The sequence below is a fragment of the Populus euphratica genome, unplaced genomic scaffold (assembly GCF_000495115.2).
Source record: "Populus euphratica unplaced genomic scaffold, PopEup_1.0 scaffold1.1, whole genome shotgun sequence".
Lineage (NCBI taxonomy): Eukaryota > Viridiplantae > Streptophyta > Magnoliopsida > Malpighiales > Salicaceae > Populus > Populus euphratica.
The window spans coordinates 8,218,034-8,236,596 of NW_011499845.1; the positions used below are offsets into that span (position 1 = coordinate 8,218,034).

The 18,563-nt window shown below is 35.7% G+C and overlaps 4 protein-coding genes and 1 non-coding gene across 8 annotated transcripts; 2 read left to right on the forward strand and 3 right to left on the reverse strand.

Moving 5' to 3' along the window:
* Positions 1-1,283: 1,283 nt before the first annotated feature.
* Positions 1,284-5,094, reverse strand: LOC105128312 (folate-biopterin transporter 1, chloroplastic). The gene is given in 13 exon segments (XM_011029920.1): positions 1,284-1,430; positions 1,916-2,042; positions 2,108-2,233; positions 2,289-2,383; positions 2,385-2,507; positions 2,962-3,019; positions 3,108-3,209; positions 3,211-3,254; positions 3,803-3,948; positions 3,951-4,031; positions 4,501-4,526; positions 4,528-4,585; positions 4,965-5,094. Coding segments are annotated over 13 exon segments (1,263 nt in total).
* Positions 5,095-8,168: 3,074 nt separating this feature from the next.
* Positions 8,169-10,639, reverse strand: LOC105127223 (uncharacterized). 3 transcript variants are annotated; one of them, XM_011028443.1, is made up of 3 exons: positions 9,986-10,639; positions 9,015-9,884; positions 8,169-8,656 (listed from the first exon to the last, which is right to left on the reverse strand). In XM_011028443.1, the coding sequence occupies exons 2-3, from the start codon at positions 9,872-9,874 to the stop codon at positions 8,566-8,568; spliced, it is 951 nt and encodes a 316-aa protein (XP_011026745.1). In that variant the 5' UTR covers positions 9,875-9,884; positions 9,986-10,639; the 3' UTR covers positions 8,169-8,565. The 3 variants fall into 3 exon arrangements, with proteins under 3 accessions (XP_011026745.1, XP_011026754.1, XP_011026736.1); XM_011028452.1 differs by having other exon boundaries at positions 9,015-9,862; positions 9,986-10,637; XM_011028434.1 differs by having other exon boundaries at positions 9,015-10,639.
* Positions 10,640-15,014: 4,375 nt separating this feature from the next.
* On the reverse strand, positions 15,015-15,087 carry TRNAR-UCU (transfer RNA arginine (anticodon UCU)). Its single transcript has one exon. It is a non-coding gene; the product is annotated as a tRNA-Arg (tRNA).
* A 1,151-nt stretch (positions 15,088-16,238) lies between these two features.
* LOC105127242 (uncharacterized) lies at positions 16,239-17,468 on the forward strand. 2 transcript variants are annotated; one of them, XM_011028471.1, is made up of 2 exons: positions 16,239-17,044; positions 17,225-17,468. In XM_011028471.1, the coding sequence occupies exons 1-2, from the start codon at positions 16,546-16,548 to the stop codon at positions 17,257-17,259; spliced, it is 534 nt and encodes a 177-aa protein (XP_011026773.1). In that variant the 5' UTR covers positions 16,239-16,545; the 3' UTR covers positions 17,260-17,468. The 2 variants fall into 2 exon arrangements, with proteins under 2 accessions (XP_011026773.1, XP_011026764.1); XM_011028462.1 differs by lacking the exon at positions 17,225-17,468 and having other exon boundaries at positions 16,239-17,192.
* A 138-nt stretch (positions 17,469-17,606) lies between these two features.
* LOC105127253 (uncharacterized) lies at positions 17,607-18,403 on the forward strand. The gene has a single exon (XM_011028483.1). The coding sequence runs from the start codon at positions 17,842-17,844 to the stop codon at positions 18,355-18,357; it is 516 nt and encodes a 171-aa protein (XP_011026785.1). The 5' UTR covers positions 17,607-17,841; the 3' UTR covers positions 18,358-18,403.
* The last annotated feature ends 160 nt before the right edge of the window (positions 18,404-18,563 follow it).

An 18,563-nucleotide genomic window follows, 5' to 3' on the forward strand; every position in this document is an offset into this window, starting at 1 on the left:
GTGAAGGGGAATGCCGGTCACACTCCATTATTTATATGCAATGTGGACAGTGAAGACAAGGAAGTAGTTTAAAGGTGAAGGAAAAAGAGAAGGAAATCATCTTCAACTATATCCTCCAGACCAGAGAGAGAAGCAGAGGAGAAGAGAATCCAATAAGCACAAAGAACAAAGAACAGAAGAGAGGAGGCAGCATTGGTTAACCAGGCCATTCCTCACCATAACAATTATTAGTGTTTTACAGTAACCAAAAGATTTATTTTTGTGGTTTTTTTCAAAATGTAGCCGCTGCCGTGTATAAAAACACATTCTTAATTGAGGTTCCCAATTTTCAGTTCTTGGCGAGTCTTGGGACAGATGGAAACAGGGGAGGATATGATAATTTGTATTTTGTAGGACCGTACCACGTTGAGCACTCAGTCAGTCTGCCGCATGGTCAGCGGCCCTTACCCATGAATGGGTTAATCTTCGGCCGCATCTAACAGAACTTCGGATCTCTTCAGGGTGGTGCCCCCCACAAAAAATCACAAAAAACTGTCGTTTTATTCTGCAAGTTGCCCGACCAAAACAATGCCACAGTCACATTGACTGAGCATCTGTGAAGGGTCGAAGGCCCCCTTTATTATTTTTACGAGCAGGTGTGCTTTGATGGAATTTTCTCGGGACGACATAACTACTCCACTATTCGGGAAGTGGGAACTTGTTCAAATTTCTTTTCTTATTCTCTTTTATTTTATTGGCCCCTCTTCACTTTATAGCATGTGAAGGGTCGAATGATATAATTTAAGAGGGCAATAAGGGCAGTCAATAGCCAGGCTTTTTAGCACCATTCTGCCCTGCCTCGCGTTTAAGGGCGATGGCCCGTTGAGCAGCCTGTATCAAAGACGTTGACCCGATAACATTAGCCCAACTTAATATCGACCTTGGAAGCCACTAGGCCTGGCTAGGTTGCACTTAGGGCTCAACGCATCAACCGCCGGGCAGGAGGCAAGGCAATTTCTTCCACCATTACATTACAGCGCGCTTGTTACATTCTATTAGCTGAGGTCCCTATAATTAAAGACTACTTGGATAATCTCTCTATTGTTTGCGTATTCAACCTCGAGACATGTACAGAATCTCCCTCTGTAATAAATGTAATCTACAGCCAAGCAAAAAGCTTCCTAGCAGGGTCACTACCACGGACTGAAAGATGAAGCGTGCATGTGCACTGGATAATTAGGAAACAATCATCCCAGGTTCAATTGTACTTCATCTCTATATCTCTACTTTCCTTTGAAATGACATCAGAATTGAGTCAGACCAGCACCAATCAGGCCTCCAAGAACACTCCCTCCATTTGAAATGGACATAAGGGTTGCAAAAAGTGTCGCTTCCATGCCCTCTGGACATAACTAATTCGCTGCTAGCACAAGAACTGGCATGAAAGAAGCCTGCAAACTAAATAGTTCGTTAGTTTAGCTGCTTCGGTGTATGACTTTTGCAGATCAACCTTGCACGAGATAAGAAATATATAAAAAAAAAATGACATGTGAAAATCGGCAGCTAAAGAAAACGTATATAGCTCATGTTAATGAAATGGATGCCTGAACCTCCACAATGCCACAACAGAATGATCCTGCTAACAACACAAACATAAGGAACTAAATATCCATCTAATAACTAAAACCATTCCTTAAAGCGGATGTATTAGGATAACTCCTGGTCCTTTTGGAACACACTTGGTAGAAAGAAATGCTCAAAATCACTGTAAATGTCAAACCATAACACCCGCCACCCCCCAAATAAGAAAAAAAGAGACAAAAAGCTTCCATGAACTGGGAGTAGAAAGCGTCCAGGCATAAAACGCTTGTCTTCCGCATTAAATATTGGCATGCCACATGCAGAGAACTAACAATTTCAGAGGTCTATATGTTACCTGGCCAAGGACACTTAGAATCAAAGAATCTCCAGTAGCAAACCACCCATCACTTATCCCAAACTTTCTGTGTAAACCAGTAACAAGGAAAACCCGAGAGAAAACATTAGCAAAAGAATGAATACATCTAATAGAATCCATTAAACATGCACAATCATCCACCGCTTAGCCTGAACAGAAGTAGATCATGACACGATCTTGTGCAAAGGAACACTTTTCAAAAATCCATTATACAGCCCAACCCCAAGCAATGATGCAACTGAGGTAACAAGCTTGACGCGTCCAAGAAATTCTGGGGTAAAACCAATTTTATATGTGCTGGAAACAGAATTTTTTAGATATCACAAGCAATCAGATCTCTTGAGTAGAGAACAAAAATTTAAACGATAAGGAGTACTGCGGTGTTGCCTGCCACAGGAAAATAAATAATGTGGGAAAGAACACATTGGACTGAAGAGATAAGGAGTAATGGTAATCACAACTGAATAATATGATGCTTTGAGCTTTCCTGGAAACCAGGACCAGTCAAAGCAAGATTCACTCCACTTGTGGAACCAAGCACACGCTGTTCTTTCACAAGTAGATGTTGCAACTCAGGGAGCACCGTTGTCGGGAGAAGAAATTTAAAACAGAAGACCGTTATTGAAACAGCGGCGTTTTCAGCACTTGCATTTTTTCAACCAGCCAACACGCACCGTTTAAATACAAGAAGCCACTAGCCAACACGCGGCACCTGTGGTAGTTCATTTCAGTTGTTCTCACTATCATTTGGACACGTGTAACCAAGGCTTGGTGTTATTCTAGAATATATCATCAGCTATATTTGTAACGGAGCTTGTAACAGAAGAAGGCATGATGAAATGAATTACAATTCTCGTGTTCTGCTTCCTTCTTCTTCGTCTTCTTCTTCCTCGTCTTCTTCTTCCTCCTGTCACATTTCTGTTATCCTATCTATATACTGTGTTAACTGGAAGGGCACTCTGCCACCCTAGCTCACTCCCTGGGCTCTCTTCTGGTTGGTTCCCTTGAAATCCAACTTGCAACACAGGAACAGCAACTGCAGATGTTATCAGAGGTAGCAACGCTGTAACACCAAAAACAAACCTGAGATTGAAGAAATCAGCACTTGTTTGATTAATTTAATTGTCATTAGTACCAAGAGATTACATTTATCCAAACCGCCTTCATGCACCTTACACCATAAGCATCTACCAGAGAGCCCCTGAAGTAAGAGCTCACAATCCCACCAAAAGCCGATTACCCCCAACATATAGACTGAAGAGATCTTGACACGCCGTGACTCACCACGAGACCTCTCTACCACCACAGAATCCACAACCTACACAATAAGCCAATTTAAATGCAAATCACTGTCATTTAATTAGCCTCTGCCTTTCAAGAAAGGGTACCCTACGCCTCTACCTTCAGAATTTCTTTTCTTGGCAAGCACACACTGACGGCAAAGATAGCTGATATAACCCACAGGAGATGAAAATCAATATCCTTAAAACCATAAAAAAACTTGTCTTCGTCGGCATAGCACCAGCCTCACATGAATTTTCTGGTCAGTTCTGCAAGCCCCCCACCCCCCTAAACTACAGCCCACAACCATATCATTCAAGAAAGGGGTAAACCTGAGTTTGACCCTGTTAGGTAGTCAGCTGCTGGCATCGTGTTGATGCAAAACAAAATTCCAATTAGCTCTTAATTAATTCTATATTTTGAAGCATTAGCTTCTTTTAATGAACAATTAAACCGGTACCATTACATTCAGTCATAAACACATTTTATTCTGCCAAGGAACCATAGATTCTTAACTAATCCCTAAAATTGATGAGCATATGCACCCTGGTTTTTCAACAAATTCCTGGCATTGAAGATACTGACAACATCAAACTCCAAGAAGTGATCCAAGAAGGCAACAGAAAGGGATCCAAGAAGTTTAGAGAAGGCAGCACTGTACTTGCTATCAACAAAGTTAGACATCAAACTCCAAGAAAGTGCACCAAGAAGTCCTGAAAGAACAAGTATGACCTTCGATAACCAAAGAGTGGAACAGAATCACTGCAACGAAAAAAAAAATTACTTGAAAGATATGCAGAAATGTAACGGTTACCTGCTCCTAATGAATCGAGAGGGAAAAGTAAAATATATAGACAATAAGTAAAATTCACCTAATAAACCTATAAACAACTTGAATAAAATTATAAATGAAATTTTTTAAACTATTTAAAAAATATTTTATTTTTATTTTTTATGTTTATAAAAGGTAAAAGTTTTGAGCAATTTTTATTTTGTATTAAAAAAAATTTATTAATGAAAAACAATTTTTATTTTATAAAATATAATTAATAAATATTTCTTATATTAAAAAAGAGTCAAAATGCTCGTGTACTCGAGCCGGCTCTGCCTTGAACCTTGTCTGCGCTCAGATAATAAAACAACACATGAAAATAACAGTCATCAAATTGAAGAGAAAGATGGACCACCGGTGAGAAAACAAAAATAACAAGTTCATTAACCGGATAAAAACTCTACTATTAACTATTTTCGCAATCAATTATGATATATAAAACATGCAGGACAGCATACCTCAGCAGGATCTAATCGCGTAAAAACTGACGGCGAGCCTGGCAAGGCCCAAGACACCTTGAACAAAATACACAATTGCTATATGGTGACAAGCCCACACCAAAGCCTATTCTACTGGTGATATAAATCTGCTTTTAGGCATAGTAATAGGTATACCCCTCTCTCCGTCAACGTCTTCTGTTAAAATCTAGCATGAACACAGGTGTGCTAAATACGATATCTTATCTACACGAAAAGCTTCTATGAATCCTAAAATTTTTTAGAATTTTTAAATTATTAAGATTGAAAACCCTAAATTCTAGCTCGTGATGAATGTCAATTGATCTGATTTTTTTAATTTAAATTCATGTTTAATCTCTGAAATGTCTCTTAATCTATCAACTTAAGTAGCCGTTAAATCTTAAAGACAGAAGTCGGCAAGTGCAGGGAGAGTTGATTTTGGGATATCAAAAGAAACACGAAATCACTATAGACATATTCTGATCGTCATTCTGGAGGATAGACTTGCTACCCGTCGAATTCAAAAACGAGCCCTGGTTTTTGTCACGCTGATTAGACGGCGTGGGCATGGCTACATCAACAGACATGCCCTCCCCCCAGGCTAGTTTCCGACGTGGTCCCCGGCGAGTTTTTTTTTTTAGAGACAAGGGACAGCGTTTCCGTCAATCTGGGAGGCGACACAAGGTAAGAGAGGATAAAATTGTGAACGAGCTACTCAGGTCTGTTGAAGCTAGAAGCATTTTCAGTTTGATTTTCATTTAAAGTAAATAACCATTTTAGAATTACCGAAGCGAACAAGAAATTAGTTCAAACCAGTCCTATGTTATCTAGGCAAACAACTTCTACTAGGATTAATGAGAGGTCCTGTGTCGGGTATTACATCCTAGGAGATCAAATAACACAAGAATTGAAGATTGATATCAACTTGGTTTATACCCAACAAATCTTCCTACCGAAATGATTTTTACTTGTAAAATAATATATTGTTTAAAAAATTTATTATTAATATTAACACATTAAAAAATAAAAATAAATTATTTTCAAAACATTGCCTTTAAATTGACAGAGTTAACAATAATAAGCAACTTTATTCCAACCACAATCATTTCTGACCAGAAGCCCTCCACCACTGGGTCTGAATGGGCCAATTTCAGAGAAAGCTCATATTTCAAAAGGAGGAGTCCCGATTAAAAGAACAAAAGGATCAACACGACAATGATTAAATCATTCAATAAAATTGCAAATTCTAAAGCCAAGAATTCTCCAGAATAAAAAAAAGTTGAAAAAAGAAAAGTTATTGTTGCCCATTCTAATAAATTGGTGGGGGTAGATCGATAAGACAGAGAGACTAAGGCTATCAAGGAAGAACAGAGCGACCAAGAGACAGAAAAAGCGGGCGACAGACAGAAATCTAGGGGCGATTGTTTTTGGGTTTATTTTAGGGTCCAGAAGAAAATTTAATGTTTATATTTGTTTTTTTCAGTGGTGTTTGATCTGTTTCAATCAATTTCAAGCTATTAAAACAGAAACTAAATTAAACTAGGTTTCTTTTTTCTTTCTTTAATAGAGATTAATTCAAAAAAAAATCTCTGTTTAGTTTTTCCGGTTAATAATTTCTTTTTTCTTTTTTCTTTTTTTTGTTTTTGTTTTTCTCAACCCTTAGACATTATTCTCTTACAAAAAATAAAAATTAAGCCCTGCAACATATCACGGATACACATGAATTACATGCTATGTTTAAGATGTGTTTTGAAAATATTTTTAATTTATTTCACCATACTGTATGATCTTAATATCCTTTTTATTTACGATAAATTACCAAAAACTATACAAAACATTTTAATTAATTTTCTTCTATATTGATTTGATAGCATGATAGTTTAGAAATACAAAGCAAAGGGTTAAAAATATCATATATTAACTCTAAAATAAAAACACCTGCAAAAAATAAAAATAAGAATACGGGAAAATTTATCATGAAGCTTTGTACTCATTTCAAGTCAAGATGTAACACAACCGGAGAACATTAACAGAAAAAACAAGACAGAGCATCATTTAAATCCCTTACATGCCTGTAACAGGCGACGAAAAAGCATAACCGGTACCACAATGCTGTCACATCTACAAGAACATAGAAATTCCCGGGTCTCAACTCTCCTGGACTGAAGGGTCTCTGGTCCTAATTTGATTCCTTATCAGGTCTCGCCACTAGCCACACTGGCAGAGAGCACGCAGTTCTGATGGCAGGACCGCCTCGCCTGGTTCGAAACCTTTTTTTTTATATTATTATTTTTTAATGTTTTTAACACAGTTTAGTAAAAATTTTGAAAGAATGATATGAAAAAATATTTAGAAAATAATATTGAACTCAATGTATTTTTAAAGAGTAGTTTTGTACTCAACTGTTTTTGAAAATAACTTGTTTTAAAGAAATAATCCTCCAGTCCGCACATTTTGGTGCCTTATGAAATTTTTCTTAATGGCAAAACTCCTTGTGCTGTTGGTTATTGTCATTACATCCTTCTGTGCCATCATGGCCATCCTTCCTCGCCTAATGAGACCATCGACTCTGTTTTTTTAGATGCTGATCCTCACGAAAGATGCATATCGAACTGGTCTGCTTTCCTCCATTTAAAGCACCATCACCAGGGCAATCGTTTCTGCTGAAAAGCCAATAATTCTACATCCAGGATAAAAAATTTAAGGCACTTGAAAGGAACGAGATCCTGCTCGTGACAGGCTGGTGCAAGGCTAGATAGCTTAGGTATATAAAGATCATACCTTTACCTTGTCCAGCATTATTGAAGGCAACCCACCCTGCTTTCAGGCTACTGATAATTTTTTAGACTGAGGTGTACATCTGTGCTAGTTATATGTATTTTAATTAATTTTATAGATTTTAAAATTAATAATTATATAAGTTTATGTATTTTAATTAATTTTATAGATTTTAAAATTAATAATTATATAAGTTTTTAATGATTTTAAGGTTTGTAAACTCAAAAATAAATTCAGAAATTGATAAGTTAAGTTGCGCTTATTAGGATTTTATATTATTAATATTTAATTACACTGTTAATAAATAATCTCAATTATTTTTTTGTAAGTATACTAGTTATTAGCTTATATATATTTTAATTAAATTATTTAGTGGTTCTAATTATTGAAAGACAAACAATGTAATGTTTTCATTATCATTGTTTTTATTTCTTATGACATGTGTGTGTGTTTTAGAAATAATTTATTTATTAACAATTCACTTAGGATTTCTTAAGTTTTATTTCTTAATAGAATGTTTAATTAAAATTATGTTCTTAATAATAATATTAATTCAAGTTGTTTTACTAATAGCATAGCATAATATAAGATCTATATTCAATCCATCACTGAATAATTTAATATATTTGATATCTGAGCATAGCAAAGAACAGAGAATTATTCCCTTGGAAGTGTTCCCTTCGATAATTATAAGGGTTGCTTTCGTCATTGGGCGACAGACTCTCACTAATTAATGCAGGAATTATTTATTCAGGAAGTATTGACAGCAATAACATTATTAATAAGAAGATGGGGAAGAGGACGCAGAAAAGAAAAGAATCTGCTACAGGGGCTATGTGTTTAATAAATTACAGGTACAGTGTAATATAAAATAAAGATAAGGTAAGCTTCAGTTACACATCATCATCACACCAGCTCAAAGCCATACGCTGTGGCCAAACCAAACATCATTCACCAAAATTATCACTTCATTAAAATCAAATTTACAGGCCACATTTCAGCCTCCGGGTCGCTGTCTGGTTCTACAAGGAGAGTAATGAAGTGAAAAAACAAAGGAGAAAACATGAAAACAGATTCGAGCATGGCATTGAATTTCCTACCATCTTTGCTCACGCTTTTATCAATTACATCCTTCTCCAATTGAAACAAAAATCAGGTAGTAGTCCTACAAAGTCACCCTTATAAGAGAGCAGTCGGTTTATTTCCTGGGTTGGTCCACCTTTCAGGGAAGGAAGGCTGCACAAAATTATGAAAACTAGTATCAGGAACAAGTTCCATAATTAAGCATCATCTGGATCCACTCCATCTATTCCCTCCTCCAACTGCATCGCCTGGTACCGGCATTCACTGCTGCAGAATGCTCTCTCCCCTCTGGAAAAAGAATTAAATCATTCAAAGAAAGCTTCATTTTACTGGTATGAAATCGGAGATGAAACTAGAAATAAAACAGTTGAAGTGCTATAAATAAATCATAGCAGGACAGTCAAATGCCAGAGATATTCGTATTCTTTCAGTTCAAGATCTTTACCTACCAAAACAGGAAATAGTTTTGAGATTCCAAGAAAAGGATATATGCAGGTTTACTGATGGAATATTTGTTAAATTTTTACAATTATATTACTATGTTTGAGCCAAATTTCCATGTTTAAGATGTATTTTAACAAGCTTAGCATAGTTTTCACGTAAATCATGAGGAAAGAAAGCAGAAACATGCGGGGGTTGAACTAACCTGTACATGTAAATGTCTTTTCCCTGCTCAAGATTGCTCTTGCAAGCAGAGCAGAAGCTTAAGAAATTATTAGGCGGGTAACTTGATCCATCACCCAAAAATCTATTATTGTCTTTCTTTAAAGAAGTAGAGAAGCCAGCAACACCACAGCAGCTCTCGACAATGCAATTGTCAAAAATATGAGTAGTTCTTGGAACAGGCCCGTGAGTTATTACACAAGTATAATCCTCAGATAGCTCCATTTCACTAGCAGAAAGACACCCGGCGAAGACCCGGGGAGAATTAGGAGTTTCTATACCCGAATTAGCTGATCCGAATAATGATTTTTTCACTAGAGAAGGGGAATACCCAGAAGAGAAAGAACTCAATTGAGAGTTTCTTGTTTTAATACCAAATTCACCTGGAGATTTGGGAGATTGATCTGTTGGTGAAAGAAATGATGGGGGAAAGGAAGGGATTTGGATCTTCAGTTGTGAGCCAAACAGAACTGTTCTGCTTTCCGGTTTCGACAAATTGGAGTCAGTTTTTTCATCATCAAGAGCATCAACAATGCCAAGGCCAATGCCTTTGGAGTCTAGTTTGTCCCAGTGGCGCCTGGTCTCAGGTTCCGGGGTTTTAGGACTGGGGTTTGAGTCAGGCCAGAAGGGGTTTTTGAGGCCTGAGAAGGGCTTGCTATCAAGAATTGAAGTTGGGCTCATAATTACCTCTGACGTCTCTGAGAAGTTCTTGAACGTGAAGGCGGTTAGCAATTTCGGAAATGAAGTGGGTTTTCTGAACTTGTCTGCTGGAGATGGGATTGAGCTATGCTGTGACATTAGAGCTTGCTTGCTTGTTGCTGCTCTTGATCTCTTTTTTAGCATAAATCGGATACTATAACCCCAGTGAGTACGAACATATATAAAAAATAATGACTTGCCACCAAGTTTAATTAAAAAATCAAGATAAATAAATAAAAATGACAGGAGATTTACCTGGAAGGATTTTTGCTTTTTACCCAGAAGTATGCATGAATTCCAGGGGCTAAGATCAAGACCAGCTTCGAGCTCAGAAATATGAAAGAAACTCTTGAACAAGTGGCTTCTTTGAAGGTTTATACTAGGGAGAGAGATGCAAAAGATTGGTGCTAGTACAGTCAAAATCACAATATTTAGTAAACCCAGAAACAACAGAGCGGACAATAGGATCCAAGAACCCCTCTGCTTCCACTATAGCTCTGTCATCACTTCCATTTCCAAACATCAACTGAAATACAAAAAAAAAAAAAAAAAACAAAAGGAAGCAAATGATTCACTTTTTCCCCGAAGTTCTCTCTCTCTCTCTTTAAACCTCGATTCATCAGCAGGTATCCATGAGTTCATAGAACAGACATGCAAAGAGACCCGCAAGAGTCATGATCAACAGACCAGACGTGCATGCCTCAGACACCACCAGTGACAAAAGAAGTTTTGTGTTTTTGTTTTGCTCTCTTTCTTTCTTCCCTCTCCTGGCTTTGCTTTCTTTCTCTTTTTATCTTTATGTTTCTTTTTATGCGTCCTTCAACCGTATATTTCAACAGGTTTTTTTTTATCATTAAAAAAAACAAAGATGCATCAAATTCAAAGCCTCAGAAACAGACAAGACCCCATAGCATAAACCCAAGTAAAAACCACAAATTACAACCCATCCCCTAGAATGTTACCCTCTTTTCCTTCCAGTGGGTTATCTTTTTAAAATACTTTTTGACACTTTAAACCCACCATTTCATTCTTTCCATAATTAGGACCTGAAACATCGCCATGAAATAGCAAAGAGTACAGTCAAAACAAAGAAAGAGCTCGTGGGTTTGAGGGGTGGATCTTAAAGGAAGTTATGCATGGGAAAATCGGTGGTTTTGATCAGACCACTGCCTTGCCTTACAAATGGCAATCACGTCGGTTTTCGAATTGCCACGAACACGAAGTGCTTTCTCCCTGCCCCTCCACTCAATTAGTGAGCTTTCGGCCACGATAAAGCAATTAAAATGCTTTTGTTTATATAATTCAGATACATAAAATGAAATGAGTTTATATTTAGCAAAATCATCGTAACTCCAGGTCATGGAAGAAAAATCCCTAGATATTCTCCCTGAATATGATTGTTAAAAAATATATATACAGAAACTTGGAGGATAGCCATCACCTCACGGGGCTAAGCTAAGTACTCGATAAGCCATAACCTCATTAGGCTAATGATACCAATCAACAAGCAAAGGATTTGTTATATTTGTTAATTGCATCTATTACAAGATAAAAATCTCAGAAGATTAAAGAAGATGGGTTAATTTAAAATATTTTGATTTTATTTTTCATGAGACTTATAAATTCAATTTATTTTTCTATTTACATATGTATTGAACATATTTTTTTACTATATAAGTTGAAATTGTGCTGTAAGTTTCTAGAGATTTTATTTTATATATAATTAAATTTTTAGATTTATATATTTTTAGATTAATTTGATATAGAGAAGACTTAGTGATATAAACTAGAAGCTATTATGTGATAATTGAGTTGATTTCTAGTTGATTTAGAATTTTATTTATAATTTTTTTGTTATTTTTCTAGTATTTTTTAGAATGTTTTACTTCATATAAATAAGTTTATTTAGTTTATATTCAGGCTGGAAAAATTAATAAAAACATTATTTATTATTTAAAAATAAAATTTATATATGAAAGTTTATTATTATTTTTAATTCATTATGTAACTACTCTGATTTATAAAATACTCTAATTTAAGTTTTGTGTTGTTTTTTATATTTTTTATTTTTTTTATATATATAGGTGCTGAAAGAGAGTTTGATTTTTATAATGTTGTATCAAATTTAATCAAACACCTGAATTTAATTTTAATCTTTCGTGAATTTCTATATTTTTATATAAACGAGCTTCACATCAGCTAAGCTACGAGCTTTATGTGATTCTGGCTCCGCGATCTGCCGCCACCCCCCCCGGGTTTCGCACGTGTACTAAATAATAATTCTGGACGAAGCACTGTGCATCGTTGCTTTACAAAATCAAGGACGAATTCGAGGATACATACGGTTGGCAGGCGACGAGAAAATTGTAAATGGTAAAGAAATTTAAGATGGTTGGGAATTGGAAAAGACTCCTGTTCTAGCCAGTAAGAGGCCGATGGCTTCATCTTTGAATTTTCCCTTCTTTTTTATCTTTGAATTTTCCCTTCTTTTCTTTTTTAAAGATCAGATACAGCTTTGAAAAAGAGTTTTTCTTTCCTCTAAAACATTTTGTTATTGGATATGCAGCCCTTTCCATGAATCATCAAGTGATTAGAACCCTCCCACCCCGCAACAATCATTCATCTCGCGACTAATTGTTCTTTGTGATATCTTAGCACGCGTTTTCACACATCACCTCCCGTGGCGACTACGCATGTCCATGTAATAAGATCATCTTATTTATAGCATGGAACTCTTCTTAATACGAGATCTGGTAATGGAAAGAAAGGGTTTAACTTGCATTTTATAAAAATCTCTTGCGTCTAGATTCTCTTCCATTTATTTATCTTGTAATTTGAAGTTGCAGCCTCTGGCAGAAGTCCAGTCGAAGATTTTGAACAAGTTATGGAGAAGAGAAGAAAACTCGGCACGGGCGCAGCAGGAGGCGCCGCCCAAAAGCTTGGTGCAGCACCCAGGCCCTTCGTGGGAATTTGGAAGTTAACGATTTTTAACTGGGTCCCACTTAAAGAGAATAGACTCCTGGCCCCGCAAACAAAGGAAGGCCCACACTGGTTCTAGTCTACTGCAATAATAAGTTGTGTCGTTGTCCCATGCTAGCATTTGTTTAGGTGCGTGAATTAATGGTATTTACTTTTTATGACTGAAATACCCTTTGAAAATGAATAAATGTTCTTGTAAAGCAGGGACCGATTTGGAAGTCAAGCGGAGAGAGGAAATATGGAGGGCCCGCTTAGAAATGATGTCCTACAGTGTGATGGTGGCGTACGATCATAAATTACCGATCTCAATTCATGTATTTTATTTTAAAATATATTAAAATAATATTTTTTATTTTTAAAATTTAATGTTAATACATCACAACAATACAATTATAAACAAATAATTTAAAATAAAAAATATTTTTTAAAATCTACTTTTACTGGAGAGAGGGCTGTGGGCTGGCACATGAAAAAATATCAAAGTTTTAAAAATAAAGTTCATTGTTGTCCTGAAAAAAGTAAAAGACTATAAAGTCCAGCAATTTATAAATATCCTCTTTCACAATTTTATTACAAATATTTATATTTTTTTAAAATAAAGTTTTTAACTTGGTCCCTATTGCGTTTTTAAATTAAATTAGAAAACAAATATTTTATGATGTTTTGACAGTGTCATTTTTCAATTATCAACTCATTTTTCAATCAATTTCCTGAGGCTGGTTCTCTTAGCAATCCAATTAGATGCAGAGTCGCTCTCCTGTCTGGGATTTTGTTTAGTTTAGCAAACGGAGATATAACTCCATCGAAAGAGGAATTCTCCTGAAATATTTTTGAAAAAAAATAATTTTTTTATTTTTATTTTAAATAATTTTTTTATTTTACATCGTTTTATTATACTGAAATTTAAAATAACTTTTTTAAAAAATATTACTTCAATATATTTACAAATAAAAATTATTTTAAAAAATAATTTTATATTGTGATGTTAGACAGAATCAAATTAAATAATTTTATCATGAAAAAAAGGTCCCTGTTGTTTTCTTCTTCCTATATTTTTTTTTATATATATTTTTCAATCCCTATGAAAACAAATGGTTAATTCATTCCTCACTGTGTCCTTCCAATTGACTTAATTGACTCTTTCTTTTATTCGTATATTTTTTTATCAGTGATGTTTCGAGTATTGGGATGAATGATGCATTAAATATTTTACAAATAAAAATATATTAAAATAATATTATTTAAAATTATCTTTTTAGTTTTATGTCAATGTATCAAAGCCATTAAAAAGCATATAAAAAACATAAATGTAATGTTTTTTTTCAAAAATAAATATGAAAAAACACATTATAACACAAAAAACACAAACGCAAAATTAAAAGCAGAAGAAGATTCATGTAGCGTAATCAAGAGTAACGAATCCAAATTATCTAAGTGGTGGTTAAGTGGTAAGGATTTGGGATCAAGGGATTTGCTTTCTTTGTGGTCTCAGGTTCGAGTTCTTGGTTACTCATATGATGGTCACTGGAGGCTTATATAGTTGTTAACTTCAGGACCCTTGAAATTAATTGTGGTATGCGCAAACTGGTCCGAACACCCACGATAATCTAAAAAAAAAAGTAACGAATCCAGCTTCCAAGAGCAAAGGGCTTGGAAAAAGTAATGCGGGATCTTGGAAAGGGAATTGGTTCAAATTACTGGATTAGCCTTCAGACCATTTTTCCAATCACCCACAGAATTTCGACGAAAAACAGGTAGCCCTGCAGAAAACAATCTGATCCCGATGGCTTTTTATCTAGTTCATTAAACAATATTTATCACGTGTCTGTTTAAACGTTAAGCAATAGGCTTCGACACTGCCTGACAACTTTTGCTTTCTTTGCTTTGTTTGGGTGTATGGTTATTAATTTTTTTATATTAAAATAATATTTTTTATATTTTTAAAAAATTATTTTTGAGATTAATACATTAAAATAATTTAAAAAATATGAAATGTATAATTTTTAATAAAAAAATTAAATATTTTAAAAATATGGGTTGGTCCGTTTAGAATAAACGGACTCTGAAAATTAAACAAAGTAGCAAAAAGAAGAAAAGAAAAAACAAAGGTCACCGGCGAATGGCAAAGGGGTCGAAGCATCAGGAACGGAATGCAACTGTTTAGGTATATTCACCAAAGGTTGCCTGTCTACGCGGCAGGTTGGTATTCCACCGTTTAAAGAGCGCTGATATACATGGATTTAAAAATTAAAATAATATAAACATTGAAAAGGAATAGTTGGAAAATCAGACAGATATTCGGAACCACGCTCGGTGGGACTCGAACCCACAATCGTCTGATTAGAAGTCAGACGCCTTATCCATTAGGCCACGAGCGCATGACGGAGTGTGTCGTATTCAGCCTTTGATCATCTTAACCACCATTTTTGGCCCTTCTCAAGTTGTCAAAAATGAGATTGATTGGAATGTTGTTTTTTAAAGTATTTTTTATTTTAAAATATATTAAAATAATATTTTTTATTTTTTAAAAAATATTTTTAATATTATTATATTAAAATAATTTGAAAATATTAAAAAATATTAATTTTTTTAAAATACAAAGACAAACAAAAATATAAATCACTCCTGGAAATCAATCTCTCAGGTCTGCATGCCTTAACAATTGCGATTTTAATTATAAATACAGTCACTTCCTCTCCTGTACGTTGTTAGAGGCTCATTCTAAAATAAGCCTAATAAATCAATGTTGCATTATCAATGAAATTTACTCCAAACACCCTCTTTAAAGAAAACACACTTAATCAATTCACAAGATTAAAATTAGTTTCAAATTATTAGTTATGAAAAAATTGAAATCATTAAAACCTAGTCCCCTTTCTCTCCACACCATCTCTTTCTCTATCCACCGGATATTTGCCTACAAACCCCTCAGTTGCACCAAGGCCCCGCAACTACCTAAATATATACAAATTGCAAAAGATTCTCAGCTTTCTCTCTTCGCTAACTTCACAAGAATTCATTTCCTCTTTCACTTGTCTTATTAAATCGAGAAGATGATGGAGCCCACATATTCCTCTATTAGTAGTGGTGGGGTCGACTTCTCATTGTTGCAGACTGGTCGTGGTTTCAATGGTGGTATGGTTAATTCATTATTGATGAGGGTGTTAGGGTGAGTTACGTATCGCTTGGATAAAGGAGGGATATGTGCATAATGCTTTTGTAATTTGGAGAGGAGTATTCAAGGAATTTGTTGCAAAAAATAAATCAGCACTCGCAAGCTCTTGTGCCTATAAATCTTAGATGATCAATGCAATAAAACACACTTTTCCAAGCATTCCCATCAAAGAGCAAGGGAAGAATTATATCACCTTGTTAACATACAACGATTTAGATTTTTTTATTAAGCTAGTTGACGAAATTTGGCACTAAAATTTGTTTGTATTGCAATTTGCAAGATAGACATGACCTGCCATCTATCAAGGATGTGCTGCAATATAGGATACGTGCCCAGATCACAGATCGAAGCATCAATCAGATTTATACCCTTGTGTGAAGTTTTTGTTGAATTTGTCGAACATGTTTCTTACCAATTTAATTATAGTTAATATTGGATTAGATGGGGATATTACCCACGAGATACCGTATCTAGCTAGTTGTTGAAGGCTCTATCTTCTTTCAACATGTTCTGTAATTGAATCCTTGTTTTATAAAGCCTGTCTTCTCAAAAAATTATGGTACTGAGTCTACTGGCTACTGATGTAGCTGATTCCCCATTATTAAATTCTTAGAGAGCTCTTAAGCGCATTTCACGGTAATTGGCAAAAAGTACTGTAGTGATGCCATCATCAATCCTTGCTGAGGAAATGGAGAACGATATTTCATCGGAAGTAATTACGCTACGTCCTTATAAGGAATCCGATGCTGATGATTTCTTGGGCTATGCAGGTGATGATCAAGTGACTCGATTCACCCGGTGGAACACTTTCAGCTGCAAGGAAGAAGCCCTCGTTTACATCAAGGACTTCTGCATTCCTCATCCATACTGCAGGTCTATATGTGTAAATGATCGTTCAATTGGATTTGTGTTTATCAGACAAGAATCTGGAGATGAAAAATGCAGGGCAGAACTCGGATATGCTATGGCCGCTAAGTATTGGGGGCAAGGTGTGACAACTAGAGCGTTGAAGTTAGCAATCTCTGATGGGCTCAGATCATTTCCTGATTTGGTCAGGCTTCAAGCTAGGGTTGATGTGGAGAACAAAGCCTCTCAAAGGGTTTTGGAAAAACTGGGTTTCCTCAAGGAAGGGCTGCTGCGAAAGTATATGTATATCAAAGGTAAATTTATAGATTTGGTTGTCTATAGTCTGTTATCTACTGATCCCATGCCTTGAAATATTGTACTTTCAGCTTGCTTTTACATCCATTGTTGGACTACTATCATGCTTTCTTTCGGTCAACATGCTTGCTTTGCAATTTCTGCAGACCTCAAATTTCTTATTAATCTTTTGTTGTTCCCAAAGGGACCAAACGGGATGAGCAAAGGGAGATAACCAATCCCAGCACTGTCATTTAATTTTTAGAGACGGCACCTAACGCCACCGCGAGGGCCATGGTTTTGTTATTTAATTAATCGAAGCACAAATACCTTCCCGGCCGTTCTCACTGTTTGTATTAATCCCAATTTGTTCTGTTTATAAAGCTAATTTGACCTCATCCTAGTTCCTTCGAGGAAATATCATAAGCCCGTTTCTGAGCTCAACTGCTGGATAAATAAACTATTATTCCAGAGGTTAGTCAAGAAAACGATTGCCTTTATGTTTAAGAATTTCTCTTTAGCAAAAATAATGACTCCCAACTGCTCTAGATAAATAAACTATTTCCCGCCACAATTAGGCAGGTTCCTCCCAGCATCTGATTACATTTATTTATTAAGAGATGGCTCCTCTATATTTGTACGCTAGTTGATCCGATACTTGACCTGCACGCAACCATTCAAAATCGGACCATATATTCAGACACACCCACCACGTTGGATCGTGGTCATAAAATAATTGAGCGTAGCCAGATTGTCAGCCTGTATCCTTAACATCCTTCTTAATTTGTCCAAATCGAGTTTGTTATTGGCTGTCTTTATGGATTCATCAAGGATTTCCCTTCGCCCCTTTAAGCTTTCCGATGTTGATGACTTCCTGAAATGGGCCAGTGATGATAGAGTAACCCGTTATCTAAGGTGGAACTCCATTACCTCTAGAGAAGAAGCATTAGCGCATCTGGAAAAGGTTGTCATACCCCACCCTTGGCGTCGGTCCATATGTCTGGATGATCGTTCAATTGGATATATTTCCATCTTCCCGGAATCTAATGACGATCGATGCAGAGCAAACTTTGGATATGCATTGGCTGCTGAGTATTGGGGACAAGGAATAGCCACAATTGCATCGAAGATGGCAGTGTCTAGTGTTTTTCAAGATCTTCCTTATCTGGTTAGGCTTCAAGCTCTTGTAGAGGTGGAGAATAGAAGTTCTCAAAGGGTACTGGAAAAGACTGGGTTTGTGAAAGAGGGTCTGTTGAGGAAATACGGGTATTGTAAAGGTGAAATTAGAGATATGCTTGTCTATAGTTTCCTTTCAACAGACTTGGTTCTGTAAATGATTGACGGACGGTCCTTAATAGCGATCATATTATCCTTTGCTGTAGAATCCTTCCCATCTTTGGCTATGAAGAATCTCAAAGCAATTACAATATTAGATGTAAGCAAGATAATGTCAGCTTGAATTTAGAAAATCTATCGAAGAGAATTTCTCTACAGTAACCCAGGAGTTCAAACTCAAAAGGTACGAGTTCGCAAGCACAA